The following is an 18,867-nucleotide window of genomic DNA, read 5'->3' on the forward strand; positions in this document are numbered from 1 at the left end:
TCCCGCAGCCCAGCACGCAGCTGCCTCACCAGTAATCCTCGTGGCCAGGCAGATGGCATTTTTAAAATTAATCTTTTTTTTTTTTTTGGCTTGGGTCGGCATATTTTTTTAATCTCTCCAATCCCATCTCCTCATTTCAGTCCCGTCGGCATCACCGAGGCAGTCCAGTCCTTTCTAGTACGGAAAATACCAAGGCAGCAGCCTTGCCCGACCCCTAAACGAGAACAAAACCAGCATCTTAGAGCACTTGGGCGCTGCTCAGCTGAGACATCCGCTGTGCCAAAACCCAGCTGCCTGCTCCTCCGCCCCTCCTAGAGCTGGGATTCACCCTTCTGCCCCACCTAACCTACACTGCACCCCCGAAACACAGGGGAGCCCCAAAGCCAGGCGCAGCTCTGGGACCAGTCAGGCTGGGAGTGTGACACCCGCCCACCACCCCCAAAATCCCTGCAGGGACAGGGGGACAGCAGCAGGTTTCCAGGTGTTTTCTTCCACCCCCGAAGCTCTCCTCCTCTTCCTCCCGCAGCGCCGCAGGGGCAGCGTTGAAGCTAATCCGCAGCGAGCTCACAGAGGCACGAGCAGCGGGAGGTGCGCTGGAGAATAGCTCCAGGCCTGCGCTGGGGACGCGAGGGATGCCGGGACAGCAGCGGGGATGGCTCTGCTGGCTGCTCACTTCGGTCCTTTCCACTCCTGGCACCTCATTGTGTGTCCCCCCCCCCGCCCCGAGGTGCCCGGGTCCCAGCCAGACCAGCCACCAGGCTCCTGCCAACCCCCCAGACACCGGGGTGAGGCTAACAGCATGCGACGGGCAGTAGCACAGGTCTTCAGGAGGTTACTCCTGCTGGAGCCCTTCTCCATCCTCCCCTCCACGCCAGGCTGGGAGGTGCAAAGTGGAGAAGCTGAGCGAGGGGCAGCGATCCCCACCCCGGGGACACTCCGCTCCACAGGGCTCTTGACCCAAACACCCAAGGAAACCCCCTCGCCTGCCCGCTCACCTGTACGTCCTCCCTCGCACCCTTGGGGGCTGCCCTCCGTAGTAGCCTCCGCGCTGGGCCAGCCCTCCCCGGGCTTGGAAGCGGCCCCGGTAGCCCCCACGGTCGGTGGTGCTGATGCCCGGCATGTTGGTCCTCTTGGGCAGCACCTGGAAGGCAAAGGGTGGCTCAGCCGGCGCTGCTGGTACCGGAGTTTGGCACAACCCCCCCACGGGCGCGGGGCCAGGAGGGATGGATGCAGCACCCCAGGGGTCTCATCCAGCTCCTGCCTTAATGACGCGGCCTCTGAACACGCTCTCGTCCAGCTCCACCGCAGCCTTCACAGAGCTCTTCTCCTCGAACTCGATGTAGGCGTACCTGCAAAGGGGACGGGGTGAGCAGAGCCCCAGGGACGCCCCCGCTGCTCCCAAAGGCTGGGGAGCACAGGGTCAGCACCCTCAGGACCCCAACCCCAGCCCCCGTGGCACAGCACTGACCCTTTGGGATGCCCCGAGAACTTGTCGCAGAGGATGGTCACCCGGTTGATCCGCCCGCAGCTGTTGAAGTGAGACTCCAGCTCTTCGGCCGTGCCCCCGTAATCCACCTGCAACAACAGTCCCGACCCCTCCGGTGCCACCAGACACCCCCACACACACACACACAACTTGTGGGTCTGCATTCACACACCACCACGGGAGGCAAAGGACGTGGCTGACCCCACTCACACCTTGCCACCACAGCTTCACCACCTCCTGAGGTTCAGGAGAGCCTTCCAGCTGAACGCTCCAGCCTGGAAACCCAAATCCAAGGGAGAGCTCGCCCCACTTTGAGGGAACAAGCAACACTGCACGACCCACAGCTTCCAGCAGGGTATTTTGGGGAGCCGACACTTGCAACAGATGATCTACAAGTGGCTGAGGATCACGGGGCAGATGCTGAGTCACATTCCCAGGCTGGGCTGGGCAGAGGAGAAGCATTTGGGGATGGGACCAGCCAGCCTTTGGTGGAGGGGGGCAGATGGACCCCCGTGCTAGGGATCTCAGACATACATCCTGCTGGGCAAGCAGCAGCAAGGTGGCTTTGCTCCGGGGTCTCCCACTTACGTTGCCCACGTAGATGGATCGCTGGTCAACCTCCATCTTCTCCTCGGTCGTCTTTGGGAAGAGGCCTGTGGAGGCAAGGTTGGGCGGAGTCGCAGGAGCCCTCTAACCAAAGGGACGTCTGTCCATGCAGGTCTGCCCCCGGCACAGTCACCACCGAGCTGACCCGCTGCAAAGCTCTTTGGTCCCCGGTCACGTCTGGGCATACCCAAATCCCCACACTGCTGCCTCCTCCTCCTCCTCCATTCCTCTTCCCCTCTCTCTTCACAAAAATACCCCACCACTCCACAGGGTGACTGCTCTACTGGGGCTGTTGGTGCTAAACTCAACCACCTAATTGAATTAAATTTAATTAAAGCAATTTACTGCATCTTGGCCTGCAAAGGGAGGAGACAAGAGTGGATACAACCTGCATCAGCACCATGCTGTGCCCAGGACCCCGTCCCTGTCACCTTACGTGCGCAGTCCCAGGCTGCCAGCAGAGGCAGAGCCACGTGCTGTGGCTCCAATTGCCACCCTGTGCCCCAGAGGTGTCCCTGGAGGGGGACAGCAGCACCCGGGGACAGCCCGTACCTGCCTCTGAGCTCATGATGAGCCGGCTCTCAGCTTCCAACTGCAACTCCTTCAGCCTCTCATCCTCTTTCTCCATCTCCCGCACTTTGGCTTTGATGGCCTCCAGCTCCTGAAACCCACACCAAGACTTGCATGAGCAGCACACGGGGCAGGGACACCCCCACCCTGGGCTGGGACGTTGCAGAGCTGCACAGCAGGTACCTCCACCAGCAGTGCCCTCCCAGGCTGGGGACGAGGGTGGGCTGGCTGCTGGGGACAACAACCTGTCCCACAAAAGGGGAGTTCAGCTCCCAGCTCCATTGGGGAGAAAAAAAACCCCAGTCAGTATTTCCTTTCCTGGGCTTGCTTGTGAAACAGAGGTGCCCCAGCAACCCCAGAGCTGCCGGAGGAAGCCAGAGATTTAAGGTGACAAACAGGAGCCATTTCCTCCCGCTCAGCCAGGCAGACGTCTCAGCAGTGAAAGCTAAGCAGCAGGAGAGTGACAATTCAATTTCCAGCTTCTCAGTTCAGGGATTTTAACATCAGGGGCCCAAGATCATTCTTATTCTTTATTTTTTGAAGCGCTTGAAGAGAGGTGTAGAAAGTTCCCCATTTCCTTAGCGAAACAAGGAAAATTGATTCCACACTCAGCCAGGCACTCACCGGGTCCGGCACAGCCAGCTCCTCCGTGCTGTTCCCCTCCGGGGAGCTCAGGTCTGAGTCGTCCTCTGCAGCCTTCCGCAGAGCCTCCTTCCCTGCGACATCCCAGGACGCCTCCACTGCTGCCAGGGACTGTGGGTCCTGCCACCAGATCCCTGAAGTGTCCAGGAAGAGAGGACTGGGCGGAAACAGAGGCAAAAAGCTATTTAACAACCCCAAAGCCATTTAACACAGAACCTAAAGCAGAACACCAGCCAGGCAAAGGCTTTAGAGGCGCTTCCAGCAGGAGGACGAACAGTTTGCTCTCAGTGCTGCAGGCAGGTTTGCAGCAAGACCCCAGAACTGCGGGAGCACAGCCTACCGAAAGGTCTCAACTTCATCCTGAGCCACTTCCCAACTCAGGGGGGCCGCAGAGGGGCCCTGGGAGCAGCTTCCCTCGGGTGAAGAAGAAAAAAACAGGCGCAAGCATACAGCCTGCTGGCAGGGAAGAGGAGGCAGGACCTTCCTCCCACCCACCCCCCTGCAGCAGAGCCCCTAGGCTGCACAAAGGAACAGCAGGGAGCCCTGCCTCACCCAAACAAAGCCAACCCCCCCCCCCCCCTTCCAGCCCCGGGCTCTTGGTTTGAGCCCACAGAGGGCCAAACTCTCCCACCCCCGAGTGGGAAGCTGACCCCACTCCAGCCCTAGGAGCCTGTCACGGAGCTGAACCCTGGCCCGGGGTCCCCCGCCCCCCCCCACCTCCCCCGGCCCGGCCTCACCTCGCCCGGGCCCCGAACATGCTGCGCTGCCTCCGCGGAGCCGGTGGGGACCAGCGAAGCGGCGCCACGTGCGAATCTCCCGCCACCACGTGCGCCTCTTCCCGCCGGCGCGCCACTTTCATACATCAGCGGCCAATCAGGGCAGGGCGCACCACAGGCCCCGCCCCGTGCCGGCAGGGCGGGTTGAGGCGACCCTGCCCAGCCGTAACCGCGGGGCCGCGGGTTCGAGCCCCGGGGGCGGCAGAAGACAAACGTGTGCACCCGGGGGCGACACGTGTGGCCAGGCAGGGACGTGGCACCGCCCCTCCCCCGGGTTTGGGGACCTCCCCTTCCCACCCCCCGACCCTTCTTGTCCATCCCCGCTCTGGGAACCGCAGGCAGCTCTGGTGCTGCCCCAGCCCAGGGGGAGCAGCGGGGCACCCCGAGGGGGTGCAGCAGCTGCAGCAGGGAGGTGGGGGATCCCTTTGGGTTCCCTGGGGACAACCCTGAATGCCCCCCGCTGAGGACACCCCTCCTCAGAGCGGGACGTCGGGCAGCGATCGATCCCAGAGCTATAATGAACCCCTCCAGGGTTGGGGGCATGGGGTGCTGCTGGGAGAAGGGGGGGGCGAGGGCACCCCACACAAGCCCAGGCTACAGAGCCTCCGGTTGATATTAAATTGTCTTTATTACACAGATACAGAGTTAAGAACAGACATAACCTGAATCATGAAGTTTACATCTTTCACAGGTCAAACATACAGTACACTTAGAGAAAGCGGGAAACAGCAAGGGGGGGGGAGGGACAGCATGCCGAAGGAAAGTCCTACCACGTCATCTCTCTGGGCTGACCCCCAAACCCCCCATGGTGGGGCAAGGCAGGCTGCCGCCGTGCCCACCCAGCCCTGGCAGGGGAAAGGGCTGGTTTCCAGCCCCCCAGGGATCCCTGTGTGTCCCCCCCCGTGTCCCTGTCCCCAGGGCTGGCAGGGTAACGCGGGCAGGGCTCAACCCCGCGTGGGACCAGGGAGCCGGTGCTGCCCGCACAGCCGTGAGCGAGGGGGGACGGTGGCACGACACCTCCCTTCCGGGGCCACGGCATCGGAGGAGCCCCCGGGGCTGCCACCGCGGTGGGGACACCCCATCAGAGCGCCTGGCACCTGGGAACAAGGCAGCACCTTGTCCTCGACCTCAAACCCTCTGGGATCCAGGGGGAGCACCCCGAGGAGAAAGGGGGGACCCCGGCAGGCCCTGGAGGAGGGTGAGGAGAGGCTGCGGGGGAGTTGTGGGGGGCTCTGGCAGTGATGGAGCAAAGCCCAGGCGGGTGTGGGACCCCCGCTCCGCGGCGCCCAGCCTTGCTGGGACGCGGCACTTTGGTTTCAGCTGGGATTTCGGGTTGGGAATGCGAGGAAGGAGCTGGAGAGACCCAGGGATGGGGCCCCAGTGCCACACTCGGCACTGGAGGAGAGCCCCGTCTCTCCCGCCACCTCCCGCAGCCTGGTGCTGCAGCCAGCACCCAGCACCCAGCGCCCTGGGCTCTGCCTCCCCACGGGGACCTCGAGCAGGCTGTCCCCACGCTGCCAACACCGTCCCCCAGCCATGACGGAGGGGAGGAAACCCAAGAAGGGGAGCTGGGGGGCAGCCACGGGGACCCAATCTGGCAGAGGACTGTGCCTGGCCACCCCAACACCCCCTGTCCCTGTGCTGCCCCACAGCCACCGGGGTGTCCCTACCCACCGGCCAGGCTGTGCCGGCACCACGCGGCTCATCCAGCTGCCATCTCCCAGGTGCCACAAAGCCACCAAAGCACGTGGCTCAGGCACAGCATGAAGAACACGTCCCCTGCCCCCCACCCCCCCCCCCACCCCAACACCATTTTGGGCCAAAACTCCCACCGCTCCGGCCGGTGCCTCCACAGCCCCCATCCGCGCCCGCATCACTCCGGTCCCGCGGCCGCACTGCTGCTGCCGTCCTCCCCGCATCACTGATTTTTATTTTTTTGGGAAATATTACACTTTAAAGCTGTCGTTCTGGTTTGGACGTCTGCTAGCGCCGCGCCGCCCGTCCCCTCCCTCCCTCGGCTTTTGGTTTCAATGCAAGGTTCTGTAGGGTATTTTTATTCTTATTAAAAAAAAAAAAGAAAATAATAATTAAAAACAAAAAGCAAAACAGAAGGGAGTGGAAACAAGAGCAGTCTCTGTAGAAACGCTCTCGTCCGCGGTTTCCCGGCGAGGCGGAGGTAGAGAGGCAGAGCCCCAGCGTGGAGCGGGGCCGGGGGCACGTGGGGACACGCGGGGACACGCGCGGAGGGGAGGGCAGGGACGGGACGGCCACCCGGGAGAGCAGGCGGCCCCGCAGCAGGTGCATCTGCAATACTCTTATATATTACCTCTTCTCAGGAAACGTAAGAAAAATAGACAATATTACATATGTCACACCATAAATAAAGTGAAGAGTCACACGAGGGGCACCCAGCAAAGCTCCCAGACTCAGGGTGCACAGAAACCCCCTGGGGGGGATGCACCGAGATCTTGAGGTGCACAGAACCCACCTGGGGGGATGCACTGAGATCTTGGGGTGCAGAGAAACCCCCCAGGGGGACGCACCAAGGTCTTGGGATGCACAGGAATGCCCCTGGGGGGATGCACCCAGGTCTTGGGGTGCACAGAAACCCCCCAGGGGGACACACCAAGGTCTTGGGATGCACAGAAACCCCCTGGGGGGATGCAGCAAGGTCTTGGGGTGCACAGAAATGCCCCTGGGGGGATGCACCCAGGTCTTGGGGTGCACAGAAACCCCCCAGGGGGACGCACCAAGGTCTTGGGATGCACAGAAACCCCCTGGGGGGACTCACCAAGATCTTGGGGTGCACAGAAATGCCCCTGGGGGGATGCACCAAGGTCTTGGGGTGCACAGAAACCCCCCAGGGGGACTCACCAAGATCTTGGGGTGCACAGAAATGCCCCTGGGGGGACGCACCAAGATCTTGGGGTGCACAGCAATGCCCCTGGGGGCTACACCAAGGTCTCAGGGTGCACAGAAACCTGCAGCAGGGCTCGGTGCCGGTGGCACGGGGCCGGTAACATCGGGGGTGCCCCACGCACCCAGCCCTGCCACAGCCCGGCACGGCCGTGTCGCGGTAGGTTGCCACGAAGGCAGCGCCGGTCGCCGGAGCCCTGGGCGACTGGCAACACAACCGACCCGGCCCCAAACCCTTCCCTCCTCTTCCTCCCCTACAGAAAACACACAGGATGGTTTTTGCAAATGCGGAAAAACTACAGCTCCTATCGAGCACACGACTCCTCTTCGCCTCCGGCCAGCCTCGCTCCCCCACGCCACAGCCTCCAGCGGGTTCGCATCATCTTTTATTTGGCAAATGTCTCTTATTATTATCACTATCGTTATTATTATTATTTTTGGACCTCTGCAAAACACTATTTACATTCACATTAGCGTACAGCACTCCAGCCCCGCACGGGGCTTCCCTCCTCTCGGAGCCGGGGGACTTTCCGTATTGCACTCCCGTCCTCTGCGCTTTGTACAATGATGCGAGAAACACAAAAGAATCGACATCGTCCTCGGCGGCCTCCTCGGCCGGGAAGGAGGTGGTGCTCGCTTTCCTTTCCTTTCCTTTTTTTTTTTTTTCTTGCCTTTCCTCTTAAAAATCCTTGCAAAATAAATCCGACGTGGGGCGCGGGAGCAGCCCGGCAGCGAGGGGCTGGGGGGGGGGGTGTCCAGCTGCAGGCGGCCCCCGACGGCTTCAGGAAGGGAGAAAACCCAAATTTGTCTTTTCATCTCTTTGTTGTTGTTGTTGTTGTTCATTCTCTTTTTTCCAGGGTGGTGGCGGGCAGAGGTAGAGATGTGCCGGCTCCGGCTGCGCCCACCCGGGCGGTTCTCAGCCACCATCTCCCCCTCCCACACCGCGGGGGCTTGCTTTTTTTTTTGTAAAAAAAAAAAAAAAAAACCACCTTTTTTTTTGCTTTATTTCAACAGAAACTCTTTCAAGCCCCAGGGGCGCGTCCGTCCGTCCTTGCAGGGAGGGGAAGGAAGCGACAACAGAACGAAACGAACTTTGGCAGTGGAGAGACGTTTGGATCTTCCTTGGTTTTGGATTTCCTTTGGAGCAGAGGTGAGTCTGGTCTGTTCTTGGCTAGCTAGCAAGGTAGTTACAGGTGAGCGTCCGTCACGCGGCTTGACTTGGCGTCGTCTGGTTTTTGGATTTTTCTTGTGTTTTTTTCTTTTTTTTTTTTTCCTTTTTAATAATTTCTTACTTAAAGCCAAAGAGTCCCGACGTTTTCTTTTTTATTTTCTTTATTTTTTTTTTTTTTTTTTACAAAAAAAAAGAAAAAGAAAAAAAAAAAAAGGAAGAGAGAGACGAAGAAAAGAAGTTTCTTTCCTCCTGCAAGCGAGCCCCTCGGCAGCACCGCCGCGGGCTGGGCCGGCCTCTCCCCACGTCGCTGCGTGGCGAGGCGGCAGCCAAATTCCTCATCCGGGAAGAATAAAAAAAAAAAAAAAAAAAAAGGGAAAAAAAAAAGCAACCCAAAAAATAACCAAAAAAAAAAAAACCCAAACCACAATCCCCCAACCGATAGAAAACCAATCAAAAAAAAAAAAAAAAGCCAAAACAAAGACCGAAGAGAGAACAGAGAAGACCGGTATTTGCCTTAACTCCACTTAAAGCCCAGTTTGAGGATCCGTGAGGATTATTTGTGAGAGCTAGAGAGGTCGTTTCGGAGGTCACACGAGTCAGGTAGCTGAGGAAGTTGCATCGAGTGCAGTCCGGTTTTGGAGAGCGGCGGTAGCAGCGGCGGCGGCGGCGGCAGTCCGAGGGCGGCTCAGCGGGACGCGCTCTCCAGCGGCGCCGGGGTGGCCGGCGTGCCGGCGCGGGAAGCGGCCGCCGAGCCCGTCTCGCTGGGGCTGCTGGCGAGGGTGGCCACCCCGTCGGGCTGGCACGGGCCCGGTGGCAGCCCCACGCCGGCGGCGGGGGCGGCGGGGGCCGGCAGCCCTTGCAGAGTCTGCCCGCAGACGTGGTGGTGCTTCTCCCAATCCTTGTGCTGGCAGAAGGAGCCGCAGTAGCGGGCGGTGTTGCAGCCGCTGCAGGTCTCGCTCGCTTTGCGCCCGCAGTTCCAGCAGCTCTGTGGAGGTGCAAATCCAAACTTCAGCCTTGGGTTGTGCAACCCCACCTGAGACTGTGCACCTCCATCCCGGACCAGGCACCACCATCCTGGACCGTGCAGCTCTGTCCTGGGTCATGTATCTCCATCCCAGACTGTGCTCCCCTGTCCCCTCCCATGCACATCATCCCAGACCATGCATCTCCCATCCTGCACCATGCACATCATCCTGGACCGTGCATCTCCCATCCTGGACCATGCCCCTTCATCCCAGACTGTGTCCCCTATCCTGGACCACGCATTCCTGTCCTGGGCTGTGTCCCTCCATCCTGGACCAGGCACATCATCCCAGCCCATACATCCTTAGCCCAGAACATACATCCCCATCCCAGACTGTGCACCCCCATCCTGGACCATGCATCCCCCATCCTGGACCATGCCCCTCCATCCCAGACTGTGTCCCCCATCCTGGACCATGCACATCATCCCAGCCCATACATCCCCATCCCAGAACATACACCCCCATCCCAGCCCATACATCCCCATCCTGGACCATTCACCCCCATCCTGGACCACGCACATCATCCGAGACCGTGCACCCCCATCCCGGACCATGCACCCCATCCCCAGTTCGGTGCAAGAAATCCCCCATCTTCTTCCCACCCTGTGGCGTTGCCGCAGCCCCCCCGGTACCCACACTCGCATGCAGCCGCTGCAAACCTGCTCGCAAAAGGAGCAGCTCCCCAACACCCCTGCTGCCACCACCCCCGTGTGTGTGTGTGTGTGTCCCCCCGGCTCACCCCCGCCAGCCCCCACCTCGCTGGAGTCCTCCTGCTGGTTGATGACGGTCAGGGCGTCCTCCGAAGCCTGGCGCTTGGCCTCGGCCAGGGCTCGCTCCATCTTCGCTCGCTCCGTCGTGATCAGCTCGTGGGCTTTCCGCTCGGCGTCCGACACGGCCTTCTGCAGCTCCGACATGGCCTGCCGCTTCACCTCGTTCACGGCTTCTTCTGGAAGGAAGGCAGCCGAGCGTGGCACGGCGGGTGCCAGCACCCCAACCCCGGCTCCCCACGTACCCCCCGCCCCGCCCCGGCAGCCGCACCGCGGCACGACTGCGAGCATCCACCCCGTGCCGCAAACCAACCCCGGCGCCGCAGGCACCCCGACGCGGCGTGGGGAGGGGATGGGGCAGAGACCCCGCGAGCTCGGCGCGCCGATGGGCGCCGGTGCCCCCCCTGCACTCACCAGCCTTCCTCCAGATCTCCTCCGGCATGTACCCGGAGAGAGGCCGTGGCGTGAACTCCCGGTGAGCGTCTGCGAAGAAGAGGGGGGTGACGCCGTTAGGAAACGCCGTCCCCTTCCAACCCAGCTGCCGGCAGCGCCGGACCCCCGGGAGAACGGCACGGGCACCCCGGAGAGGGGCACAAGCCCCTCCTTTGAATGCACCCCGCGGCCCCGGGGGTCAATACCTAACTGGGGTGCCTCGGAGGTGGAGGAGCTGTTGTGGGGGCGGGCGGAGGGGGGGCTGCCTTTCTTCATGTCCTCGGCGTCGCTGTAGCGCCGGATCCAGTGGTTGAGCTCCTCGCGGTCGGCCTCCTGGCACCGCCGCAGCACCGTCAGCGACCGGCGCGTCTTCTCCACCATGTCCATGATGCAGTTCAGCAGCTGGAATTTGGGGGAGGGGGAGGGGGGAATATATTCAATAGCGGGGAAGCGGGGGGCCTCTGCTGCAAGCAACTGGGAGGTGCTGGTGCTGGGAGGGGGATTTTGGTTATGCCAGCCTTTGCCGGAGCTGCTGTGCCATTCTGGCGGCAGAGGATGCTCTGGAGAAACGCCCTGGGTGGGGGACAGCAGGGATGGAGGGCAAAGTGGGGGGGTGGGGGGGAGCAAAGTACGCATGGCAGCTGGTGGGGGGACACTACGTACGTTGTTGAGGTGTTTCCACTCCTCTGCCCACTCCCGGTCGGTGAGCCGGTGGTCGATGACCTCCTCCTGCCGCGTCCCGTGCACCGCTGCAAGGCAAGCGCGGCGCGGGGGTCAGCCCCCTCCCCGCAGCACCCCTCTCCCTGGATGGAGGGGAGGAGGGGGCAGGGGTGCTCCCCAGCCCCGGTGCAGCGGGGACGCCAGCACTCACCGGCGGGCCGCTGGCGCTCGCGGAGCTCCCGGGGGTCGGGGTGGCGGTAGGCGTCGCGGTAGTGGTGCGCCATGGCCATGTCCTCCAGGCGATAGTGCTGGGGCAGCGGGTGGGGGGCGGCGGGGGGGTGGCCCAGCCCGTTGGGGGGGTGGCTCAGCCCGTTGTTGGGGCTGTAGCGCTGCGCCGGGCTCATGGTGCACGGCCGCTTGCTGAGGTGCTCGGGGTGCAGAGGGTCTCGGTCCAAACCGTTCTCTTTGGTCCTGGGGGGAGGAGAGGAGGTCGGTCCCTGCCGGGCACCGGCAGGGATGTACCCCCGAAAAAACCACCCCGTGCACCCACTCTACCCGCTCCCCTGGCTGGCACCTGTCTGGCGTCCTCCTCTTGCCGCTCTCGCCCACCTCCAGGAGCAGCTCGGAGGAGTCGATGGGAGAGGAGGCGTTGGCGTCCAGCAGCAGCTGCTCGTGCTGGGCCAGGTACTGGGCCGGGGTCTGCTTGGCCATGCGGGCGCAGTGCAGCAGCTCCCGCTGCAGCAGCGGCAGGTTGGCCTGCAACGGGGAGGGGGGGGGGGGGGAAGAGTCCAGTTCACGGCCCCACAGACCCCCCACCCCCAGCCCGGTACCCAGCTCCTCAGCTTCACCCCCAGCCCCGCTGCGGGCAGGAGGGGCAGGGCAGGCAGCAGCCTTCCCTTTGGAGTCTTGGGGACATCCTTGGGACCCCACTCACTGCAGCGTGACCTGGGCCGGCTGAGGCGCCGGTGGGGGGACACACGTGGCACCCCGCAGGGTTTGGCCACGGGCTGGCATGGCTACAGCTTCAACCGAGCCCTCCTGCGTCCTGGGCGTTGCAGAGCATCGTCCCCTGGCCAGGTGGCCACCGACCAAGCTGGAGACACACGCTGGGCCGTCCCCTTCCCCAGCCCAGGGGGGGAACAACCCCACAAACCCCAGCAAGCCCCCGCGCCTGGGAAGCACGCCGAGCCCGGCTGGTTCCAGTTAGGATAATGAGAAACATCTGGAGCCCGCGGTGGGAACAGCTGGGAGCGGGGTGCCAGGGCGGCCGGCTGGCCCGCCGAGCTCTTGGCACTGGGACAACGGGGACGGCTCCCAGCCTGCCCTGAGCCACGGGGCCACCAGTGCCCGTCGGGACCCCACGAGCTGCGTGGCCGGGGATGCACCGTCCCCCTGCTCCCCTGCAAACTTGCGCAGGAGGTCGAGGGGACTCTGCTGTCCCCCCGCCAGCGCCGACTCGGTCTGGCCACATTTCGGCTCTGCTTTCCCCTGCCAAGAGCAAACAGCTCCGGCAGATTCCTGCGGCGAGCATGGACCTCCGCTCTGAGGAGCCGGGGAGGCAGAGGAGGAAAAGGGGCTTTATTTGCACTTTTTTGTTATTCCTCTGCTAACGAGGGACAGGCGACGCTGGGCTTGAACATCTGCCGGCAGCGCCGGTGCTGCCAGGCGTGCCAGCGGTCGGCGAATCCCTCCGGAGCAGGGTGACAGTGCAGAGTCAGCGCGAAATTAAAAGGCAAATTAAAAAAAAAAAAAAAAAAGGGTTTTTTTGTAATGAATCGCAAATGGTTCCCAGCTGGGCTGAACCCCTCGCTTTATTGCAAACAGCCCCGGCCTCGTGTGACTCCACACGTGCAAGGAGCTGAGTGGGGGGGGGACACGGGCAGCCCCAGAGGCAGCCGCCAGCCGCGACCCCAAAGCCACCCCCCAAATCTGCCACGCCGACGCTCACCCCGACGTCCCCGCGGCGCCCAGGCTGGGGCACCCACCTTGAGGAAGGGGATGACGAAGGGTCGCAGTGGGAAGTTGGTGGCCTCCTGCAGCTTGGCGTGAAACTCCTCGATGGTGAGCGTGGAGTTCTGCGGGGACAGCTCGGGCTCAGCGCTGCCGGCCACGGCCCCCCACCCCCACCCTCCGGGGGGAGACGCTTTGGGGTTTCTCCCCCATTTCTGCTGCTCCTCTGGCTCTGCCATGCTCGAGGGAAAACCACGCTCGAGGGAAAACCATGCTCAAGGCTTTGCTGGCGATGCCAGCAGCCAGGACCTGACCCTGCGCTGTGCTGTGCGGATCCCAGGAGATGCTGGAAAAACAGCCCTTATTTTTCCAGGATTTAGGTCAAGGTGGTACCAACAGGACTATCTGTTTTTTCCCCCCCTTTTTAGCAGCATCTCCATCCCAAAAGGTGAACACGGGGTCCTCAGACACGGCATCGCCCCGCCAGACCCCCGCGCCCGCCAGACGTACCACGAGCCCCAGGACGAGGGTGCGCACCCGCTCCCCGATCTCGGGGGAGATGTCGTTGCCGAACTGCTGCAGCGTGGTGAGGAAGCGCTTGAGCTTGGAGAGCTGGCGGGCACCGCAGGCCGGCGGGAGCTGGTGGGTGGACAGGGAGGCCGTGGAGGAGGTGGCCGGCCCGTTGCTGAACCCGTTGGGGGTGGACGGGGCCCCATTGATGGCGGTCGGCGAGTGGCTGCTCCCGTTCATCACTGCGGGGAGAGAGGGGATGGGAGGTCAGCGTGGGTGGCCGTGCGCTGGCACCACGGGGACAAGGCTGGCGTGGGGTGACCGGAGCATCCTGCTGGGTACCACGGGGCTGGCACCCCCCTGGGAGTCTCCGGGATGCTGCTGCACCCCTGGGGGCCGCATCCTGGAACGGTCCCCGGTGCTGCGGGGGGCCGTAGGGAGGGCTGGGATGCGGTGCGTGCCCCAGCGCAGCAGCGAGGGCTCGATCCTGCTCCTCAACGATCAAGGCAGCCAAGAGAAAGGGCTCCATCCTGCCCCTCTGGGAGCTGCTCAGCACCCTCCAGGGAGAAGCCACAAGCCATTTCCCAGGGAGCCCAGCCTGCCCGGCCGCACGCCTCTGGCCCTGCTGCCCGGCCGCAGAGAACCGCAGCTGCCCGGAGCACCCCGTGCCAGGCGACCGAAGAGGGGGTGACACCTCGGGGGTGCCAGCCCGCTGTGCGGCGACCCCCTCGCTCCCGCAGTCCCGGCGAGCGCAGGGACCTTTCCGCAGCCGGCCCGGGGCGACGGCACGCGTCGCCCCATCTCCCGACCCCGCGCCGTCCCGCGGCACCCGGGCATGCACCGCGCCTCACCCCGCGGCGCGCGGGGAGCCCGGCTCCTGGGCTCGCACTAACCTGACGCTGCCTGCGCCGCCCTGCCTGCCCTGCCCGCTTTGGCAGGCTCCCGCTCGCTCTACGGCCGGGCAGTACCCGGCCGCCCGCTCAAGAGGTGCCGAAAATAACCCGGTGGCCACAACTGCTTTTATTCCCGTGACAGGTGCGTTACTAAGTTAGACGCCGCACATGTCCCTCGGCCCGGCCGGGGACGGGGTTCGCATCCCCCGTGACCCACCGGGGCTGGGCGAGGGGCTGGCGTGGGGGGAGAGCACACCCTGCTCAAGCCCTGGCACCGTGTCGCCTGCGGGACCCTGTGCTTCCCGGGGTGAGGGGGGGGGGGGGGCTGGGGGGGGCTGCGGCTCGGGTCTCTCATGAGAGCGGGTGTTTCACTTTACTTACAAAGACAGACCATCGACCATTTCAAGCAACCATGAAAACGGCCGCGAGGCAGAAACGTCGGAGGGCCAGCGTCTCGATCTGCAAGCAAAATAAAACACGCTATGATGAGAGAGCAGAGGGGGCAGCTCTCAGCTTGGGAGGGGGGGGGGGGGGTCCCGCCTTGGGCACGACCCGCTCCTCCTGCGGGCAACGGGCCTTGACATGCGTGCCACGGGCAAAGCCACCCGGCCGCGGGCGTGCCGGGGATGGAGCCGCATCGCACTGCAGCGGGAGGGAACGTTGGAGGGACGCTCAGCACAGTCCCCGCGGTTCAGGACCACCCCCGCACAGCCCCAGCGCAGGGGGTGGGGGGGTTGTTCACAACATTTCCCCAAGACTGAGAACAACCAAAACCGCCGTTGCGCCGTGAGCCGAGCCGCGGTGGAGCGGCTACCGGCACCGCCAGCCCCGAGCCGAACCCGGGGTGCCACATCTGCCGCAGGATTAAAGAGCAAAACCCCCTCCGAGCACAGCTGAGCCCAGGCTGATTTCTCACCAGAGAACATCTGGCCGGGAGGGCGGCAGCGCCGCGGCGGGGAGCCCCGCACAGCGGCTGTCGGGGGGCTGCAGCTCCGGGGGGGGGGTGTGTTTTTAGGGGTGTTTTCTTCCCCGCTGGGGTTTCTAAGCCAGAAGCAGCGACGAGCAAAACCCCAGCGCGCGCATGTGCCCCGGACACGTCTTGGTGGAGCTGGAGCAACCCTCACGACAGCCCTCACCGCTCCTGCTCCGGGGGGGGGACCAGCCTCAGCTCCTGCCCCCCCAGATCCTGCCCTGTGTGTGCCTTGTCCGGCCGCTTGCCGGGGCGGTGGCACCGGCGCAGGGACCGATCGCCAGCGCAAGCCCTGCGGGCGTGCAACGAGCCCACGTGCCGCCGCTGCAACCAGCACGTCGGGGCTCCCCCCAGCTCAGCGATGCTGCAGGGACCGAGGACTCGGACCTCGAGTCCCCGCTGAGTCCCCTGATGCCACCATGTCGTGGCTTGGGCAGGGCGAGGAGGTCCCTGCCGCTGTGCCCAGCCATCCCGCTCCCCTGCCACCGCCGGGTGCCACACACGGAGGGGCAGGCACGTCCCCACATGCCTGGGACCCACAACGGGGCCAGCTCCAACCCGCAGGGACTCCCCACAGCCTGCATCGTCCTCCAGCCGGCTCCCTGCAGGTGACAGTGCCCAGGGCCACGCGCCGCTCTGTGCCACCGCTCAGTGACCACATAGCAGACGACCGGGACATCCTTGTCCCCAAGCACCTCGCAGGGCGCTGCTGGCGACGAGCAGCGCCGTGCTGCTCCCCGTAAGCCACGGGGCGTGGGGTGTGCAGCCTGAAGACCTTCTCCAGCGCAGGGATGGGTGACGCCACCCCACGGCACGGCCAGCACCGCGCAGGGGGTCTGAGGACGCTGCTGGCCCTGGGTGCAGCGTGTGACCCGGAGGCGAAGGGAGCCGGGCAGCCTCCCTGCCTGCCGTCCCGTCCCCGTCCCCGCCGGCAGGCCGGTACTCACTGGTGTTGGGCGTGAAGGAGGGGTGGCGCGTGGCTCCCTGCGTGACGGCCGGCGGCGGCGGAGGCATGCTGGGCGGCGTGGACCTGGGCTGTGTCTTCACGTCGGCCGGCGAGTCGGGCATGGTGGCGGCCCGCGTCTCCGCGTTATCTGCGGGGAGAGGGCACGGGGCGGTGAGCGGGGGCGGGCCGGGCAGCACCGCGCTGCCCCTCCAAACGGGGGTCGGGTCGGGAGCAGTGGGGACCCTCGGGGAGCTCGGGCTGGCCTGGGCATCTCGGCTCTCCAGTCAGGATGAGAGCAGCCCTCTCCTCGGGCAGAGCTCTGGCAGCGGGGACGGTGCCTGGGTGTCCTGTGTGCCCGCAGGACAGCGGGGACGGTGCCCGACATCCCGTGCGCCTGCACAGCAGTGGGGACGGCGCCCTGTGCCCAGGGTGGATGCAGGGTGGCGGGGACAGGGCAGGGCACCGCGCTGCCCCACGCACGGGGCACAGCCCGTGAACAGCACGGGTGTCCCTGCAAAGCCATCGCTGTCACGTCCCAGCGCCCTCCTGCCACTGGTTACCTGCCCACGTCTCGGGAACCCCCCGGCTGCCCGCCATCCCCTCGCCATCACCTCTCCTTCTTTACCCCCATCCCTGCCTGTATCCCCATCCCTGCCTGCATCCCCATCCCTGCCTGCATCCCCAGCACAGTCCCTGCCTGCATCCCCAGCATCACTCCTTCTCTACCCCCATCCCTGCCTGTATCCCCATCCCTGCCTGCATCCCCATCCCTGCCTGCATCCCCAGCACAGTCCCTGCCTGCATCCCCAGCATCACTCCTTCTCTACCCCCATCCCTGCCTGTATCCCCATCCCTGCCTGTATCAACATCCCTGCCTGCATCCACATCCCTGCCTGCATCCCCAGCATCTCTCCTTCTCTACCCCCATCCCTGCCTGCATCCACAGCATCTCTCCTTCTCTACCCCCATCCCTGCCTGCATCCACATCCCTGCCTGCATCCCCAGCACAGTCCCTGCCTGCATCCCCAGCACCACTCCTCCTCTGTCCCCATCCCTGCCTGCATCTCCAGCCCTGCCTGCATCCCCAGCACCTCTCCTTCTCTACCCCCATCCCTGCCTGCATCCCCCTCCCTGCCTGCGTCCCCAGCGCGTGTGGGGCTGCTGTCCCAGGCAGGGATCACCCACAGTAAATCATGGGCTCGTTACGGCCGGTGCTCGGTGGCAGTGGCGATGGCAGGACCCCCGCACCCCCCAGTGCCCGTCCTCCCGCAGCCCCAGAGAGCCCTGCAAGGCGCCAGATCCTACAAACCAGCGACCCCTCCATCACCGCGCTGGGCTCCCCCCGCACCAGGCATCGCTCCCACCGCCCTGCAACCCCAAATAACACCCGGCAGCGGCATCCCCGGGGGAAGCGGTGCCAGCACCGTCGCCGTGGCCCCGGTGCGAGGTTTTCGGCCCCGCGGCTGCCGCACCGGGCGGTGATGGGTGGCCACAAGTGCGGGCAGCTGCGGCGATCTGTCAGGGTGCCCCAGCCTGCGCCGCCGCTGCCACCAGCCCCGGCCAAAGAAGGAAGCGGCTGCCACGGCCACCCCCCGGCTCCGGGGTCCCCGCTGCGCCCCGGCACGCTCCCCGCCAGGCAAGGCTGGTAAACACTAATCTAATATGCATGCTTAATCCGCTGCAACTGTTGTGAGATTAATTGAACCCTGCAAGAGCACATTGTCCGGGCTAAATAAAACCAGGGCCTCATCCCGAGCAAGATGCTATCGGGGCTTGTGCCGCAGCCGGTGCCACGCACGGAGGACCAGGAGATGGAGGAGCCAGCGGCAAGGGCCAAAATCTCGGGCAGTCACCGTCATGGTCTCACAGCATCCTCCTGGATGGCTCCAGCACCATGGGAGCGTGGTGCCCAAGGCACACCATAATCCTGCAGAGGCCTGGATGTGCGTGCTCCAGTTCCCCTTTCCTTGCTCCCTTCTCCCACTCCAGCCTCAGGACAAAACCCCAAGACCAAGCAGCAACCCTCACCGTAAAATAGAGGGTTTTTTTTTTTTTTCATGAGTTCTGCCAAAATACATGGTACTTTTGGAAAACCACCCTTTATTTTCCTTTTCATGGACATGCCCCTCTCTGGGCAAGGCTTCTCCAGCCTTCCCTCATCGATCAGTGGTGCAGGATCCAGCCATGATGGCAGAGGACAAGCTGGGAGTGTGCTCCGGACTGGGTGGCTGCCTCTACCTTGATCACCGGGTGCCCACACGATCCCTCCTGGGCTCGGCGTCCCCTGGGCACCACCCGCTGCCCAGCTCGGCAAAGCACGACCTGCATCACCTCTGCCTGCCGGCTCCTGCCCGCAGCAGGCAGGGCCAGCGCCTCCCCACGACGCAGGGCTCCGCGTGGGCACCGCCGCCGTGCCCTCGCCCTTCTCGCCCCCTCCGAGCCTGGGGTTTGCCCCGGGAGGGGTGGAGGTGGGGTGGCAACGCTGCAAGCACCCCTGTGCTTGCCCTGAGGCTCCAGCCCTCCACGCCACGGCCACCAGGCCTGGGG

General features: G+C 64.2%; 2 protein-coding genes across 3 annotated transcripts; both read right to left on the reverse strand.

The window, feature by feature from the left end:
* Positions 1-174: 174 nt before the first annotated feature.
* PABPN1L (PABPN1 like, cytoplasmic) lies at positions 175-4,061 on the reverse strand. The gene is made up of 8 exons (XM_086469387.1): positions 4,042-4,061; positions 3,287-3,461; positions 2,645-2,753; positions 2,075-2,139; positions 1,469-1,575; positions 1,262-1,349; positions 996-1,141; positions 175-214 (listed from the first exon to the last, which is right to left on the reverse strand). Exons 1-8 carry the CDS (start codon positions 4,059-4,061, stop codon positions 175-177), a joined length of 750 nt encoding a protein of 249 aa, XP_086325513.1.
* A 4,791-nt stretch (positions 4,062-8,852) lies between these two features.
* Positions 8,853-16,442, reverse strand: CBFA2T3 (CBFA2/RUNX1 partner transcriptional co-repressor 3). Of its 2 annotated transcripts, XM_086468783.1 has the most exons (11): positions 16,322-16,442; positions 14,786-14,863; positions 13,512-13,753; positions 13,037-13,126; positions 11,626-11,807; positions 11,263-11,522; positions 11,055-11,140; positions 10,598-10,793; positions 10,374-10,442; positions 9,948-10,138; positions 8,853-9,152 (listed from the first exon to the last, which is right to left on the reverse strand). In XM_086468783.1, the coding sequence occupies exons 1-11, from the start codon at positions 16,440-16,442 to the stop codon at positions 8,853-8,855; spliced, it is 1,815 nt and encodes a 604-aa protein (XP_086324909.1). The 2 variants fall into 2 exon arrangements, with proteins under 2 accessions (XP_086324909.1, XP_086324910.1); XM_086468784.1 differs by lacking the exon at positions 14,786-14,863.
* Positions 16,443-18,867: the final 2,425 nt, after the last annotated feature.

The sequence above is a fragment of the Leptosomus discolor genome, chromosome 8 (assembly GCF_034619465.1).
Source record: "Leptosomus discolor isolate bLepDis1 chromosome 8, bLepDis1.hap2, whole genome shotgun sequence".
NCBI classification, from domain to species: domain Eukaryota; kingdom Metazoa; phylum Chordata; class Aves; order Leptosomiformes; family Leptosomidae; genus Leptosomus; species Leptosomus discolor.

Coding starts and splice junctions, on each gene's coding strand:
- PABPN1L (XM_086469387.1), bottom strand. CDS start 4,061: ATGTTCGGGGCCCGGGCGAG. Junction 3,462..4,041: donor ATGTTCGGGGCCCGGGCGAG/GTGAGGCCGGGC, acceptor GTTTCCGCCCAG/TCCTCTCTTCCTGGACACTT. Junction 215..995: donor GTGCGAGGGAGGACGTACAG/GTGAGCGGGCAG, acceptor GTTCTCGTTTAG/GGGTCGGGCAAGGCTGCTGC.
- CBFA2T3 (XM_086468783.1), bottom strand. CDS start 16,442: ATGCCCGACTCGCCGGCCGACGTGAAGACACAGCCCAGGTCCACGCCG. Junction 14,864..16,321: donor CTCCTTCACGCCCAACACCA/GTGAGTACCGGC, acceptor TTTTGCTTGCAG/ATCGAGACGCTGGCCCTCCG. Junction 10,139..10,373: donor GGAGATCTGGAGGAAGGCTG/GTGAGTGCAGGG, acceptor CCTTCCTTCCAG/AAGAAGCCGTGAACGAGGTG.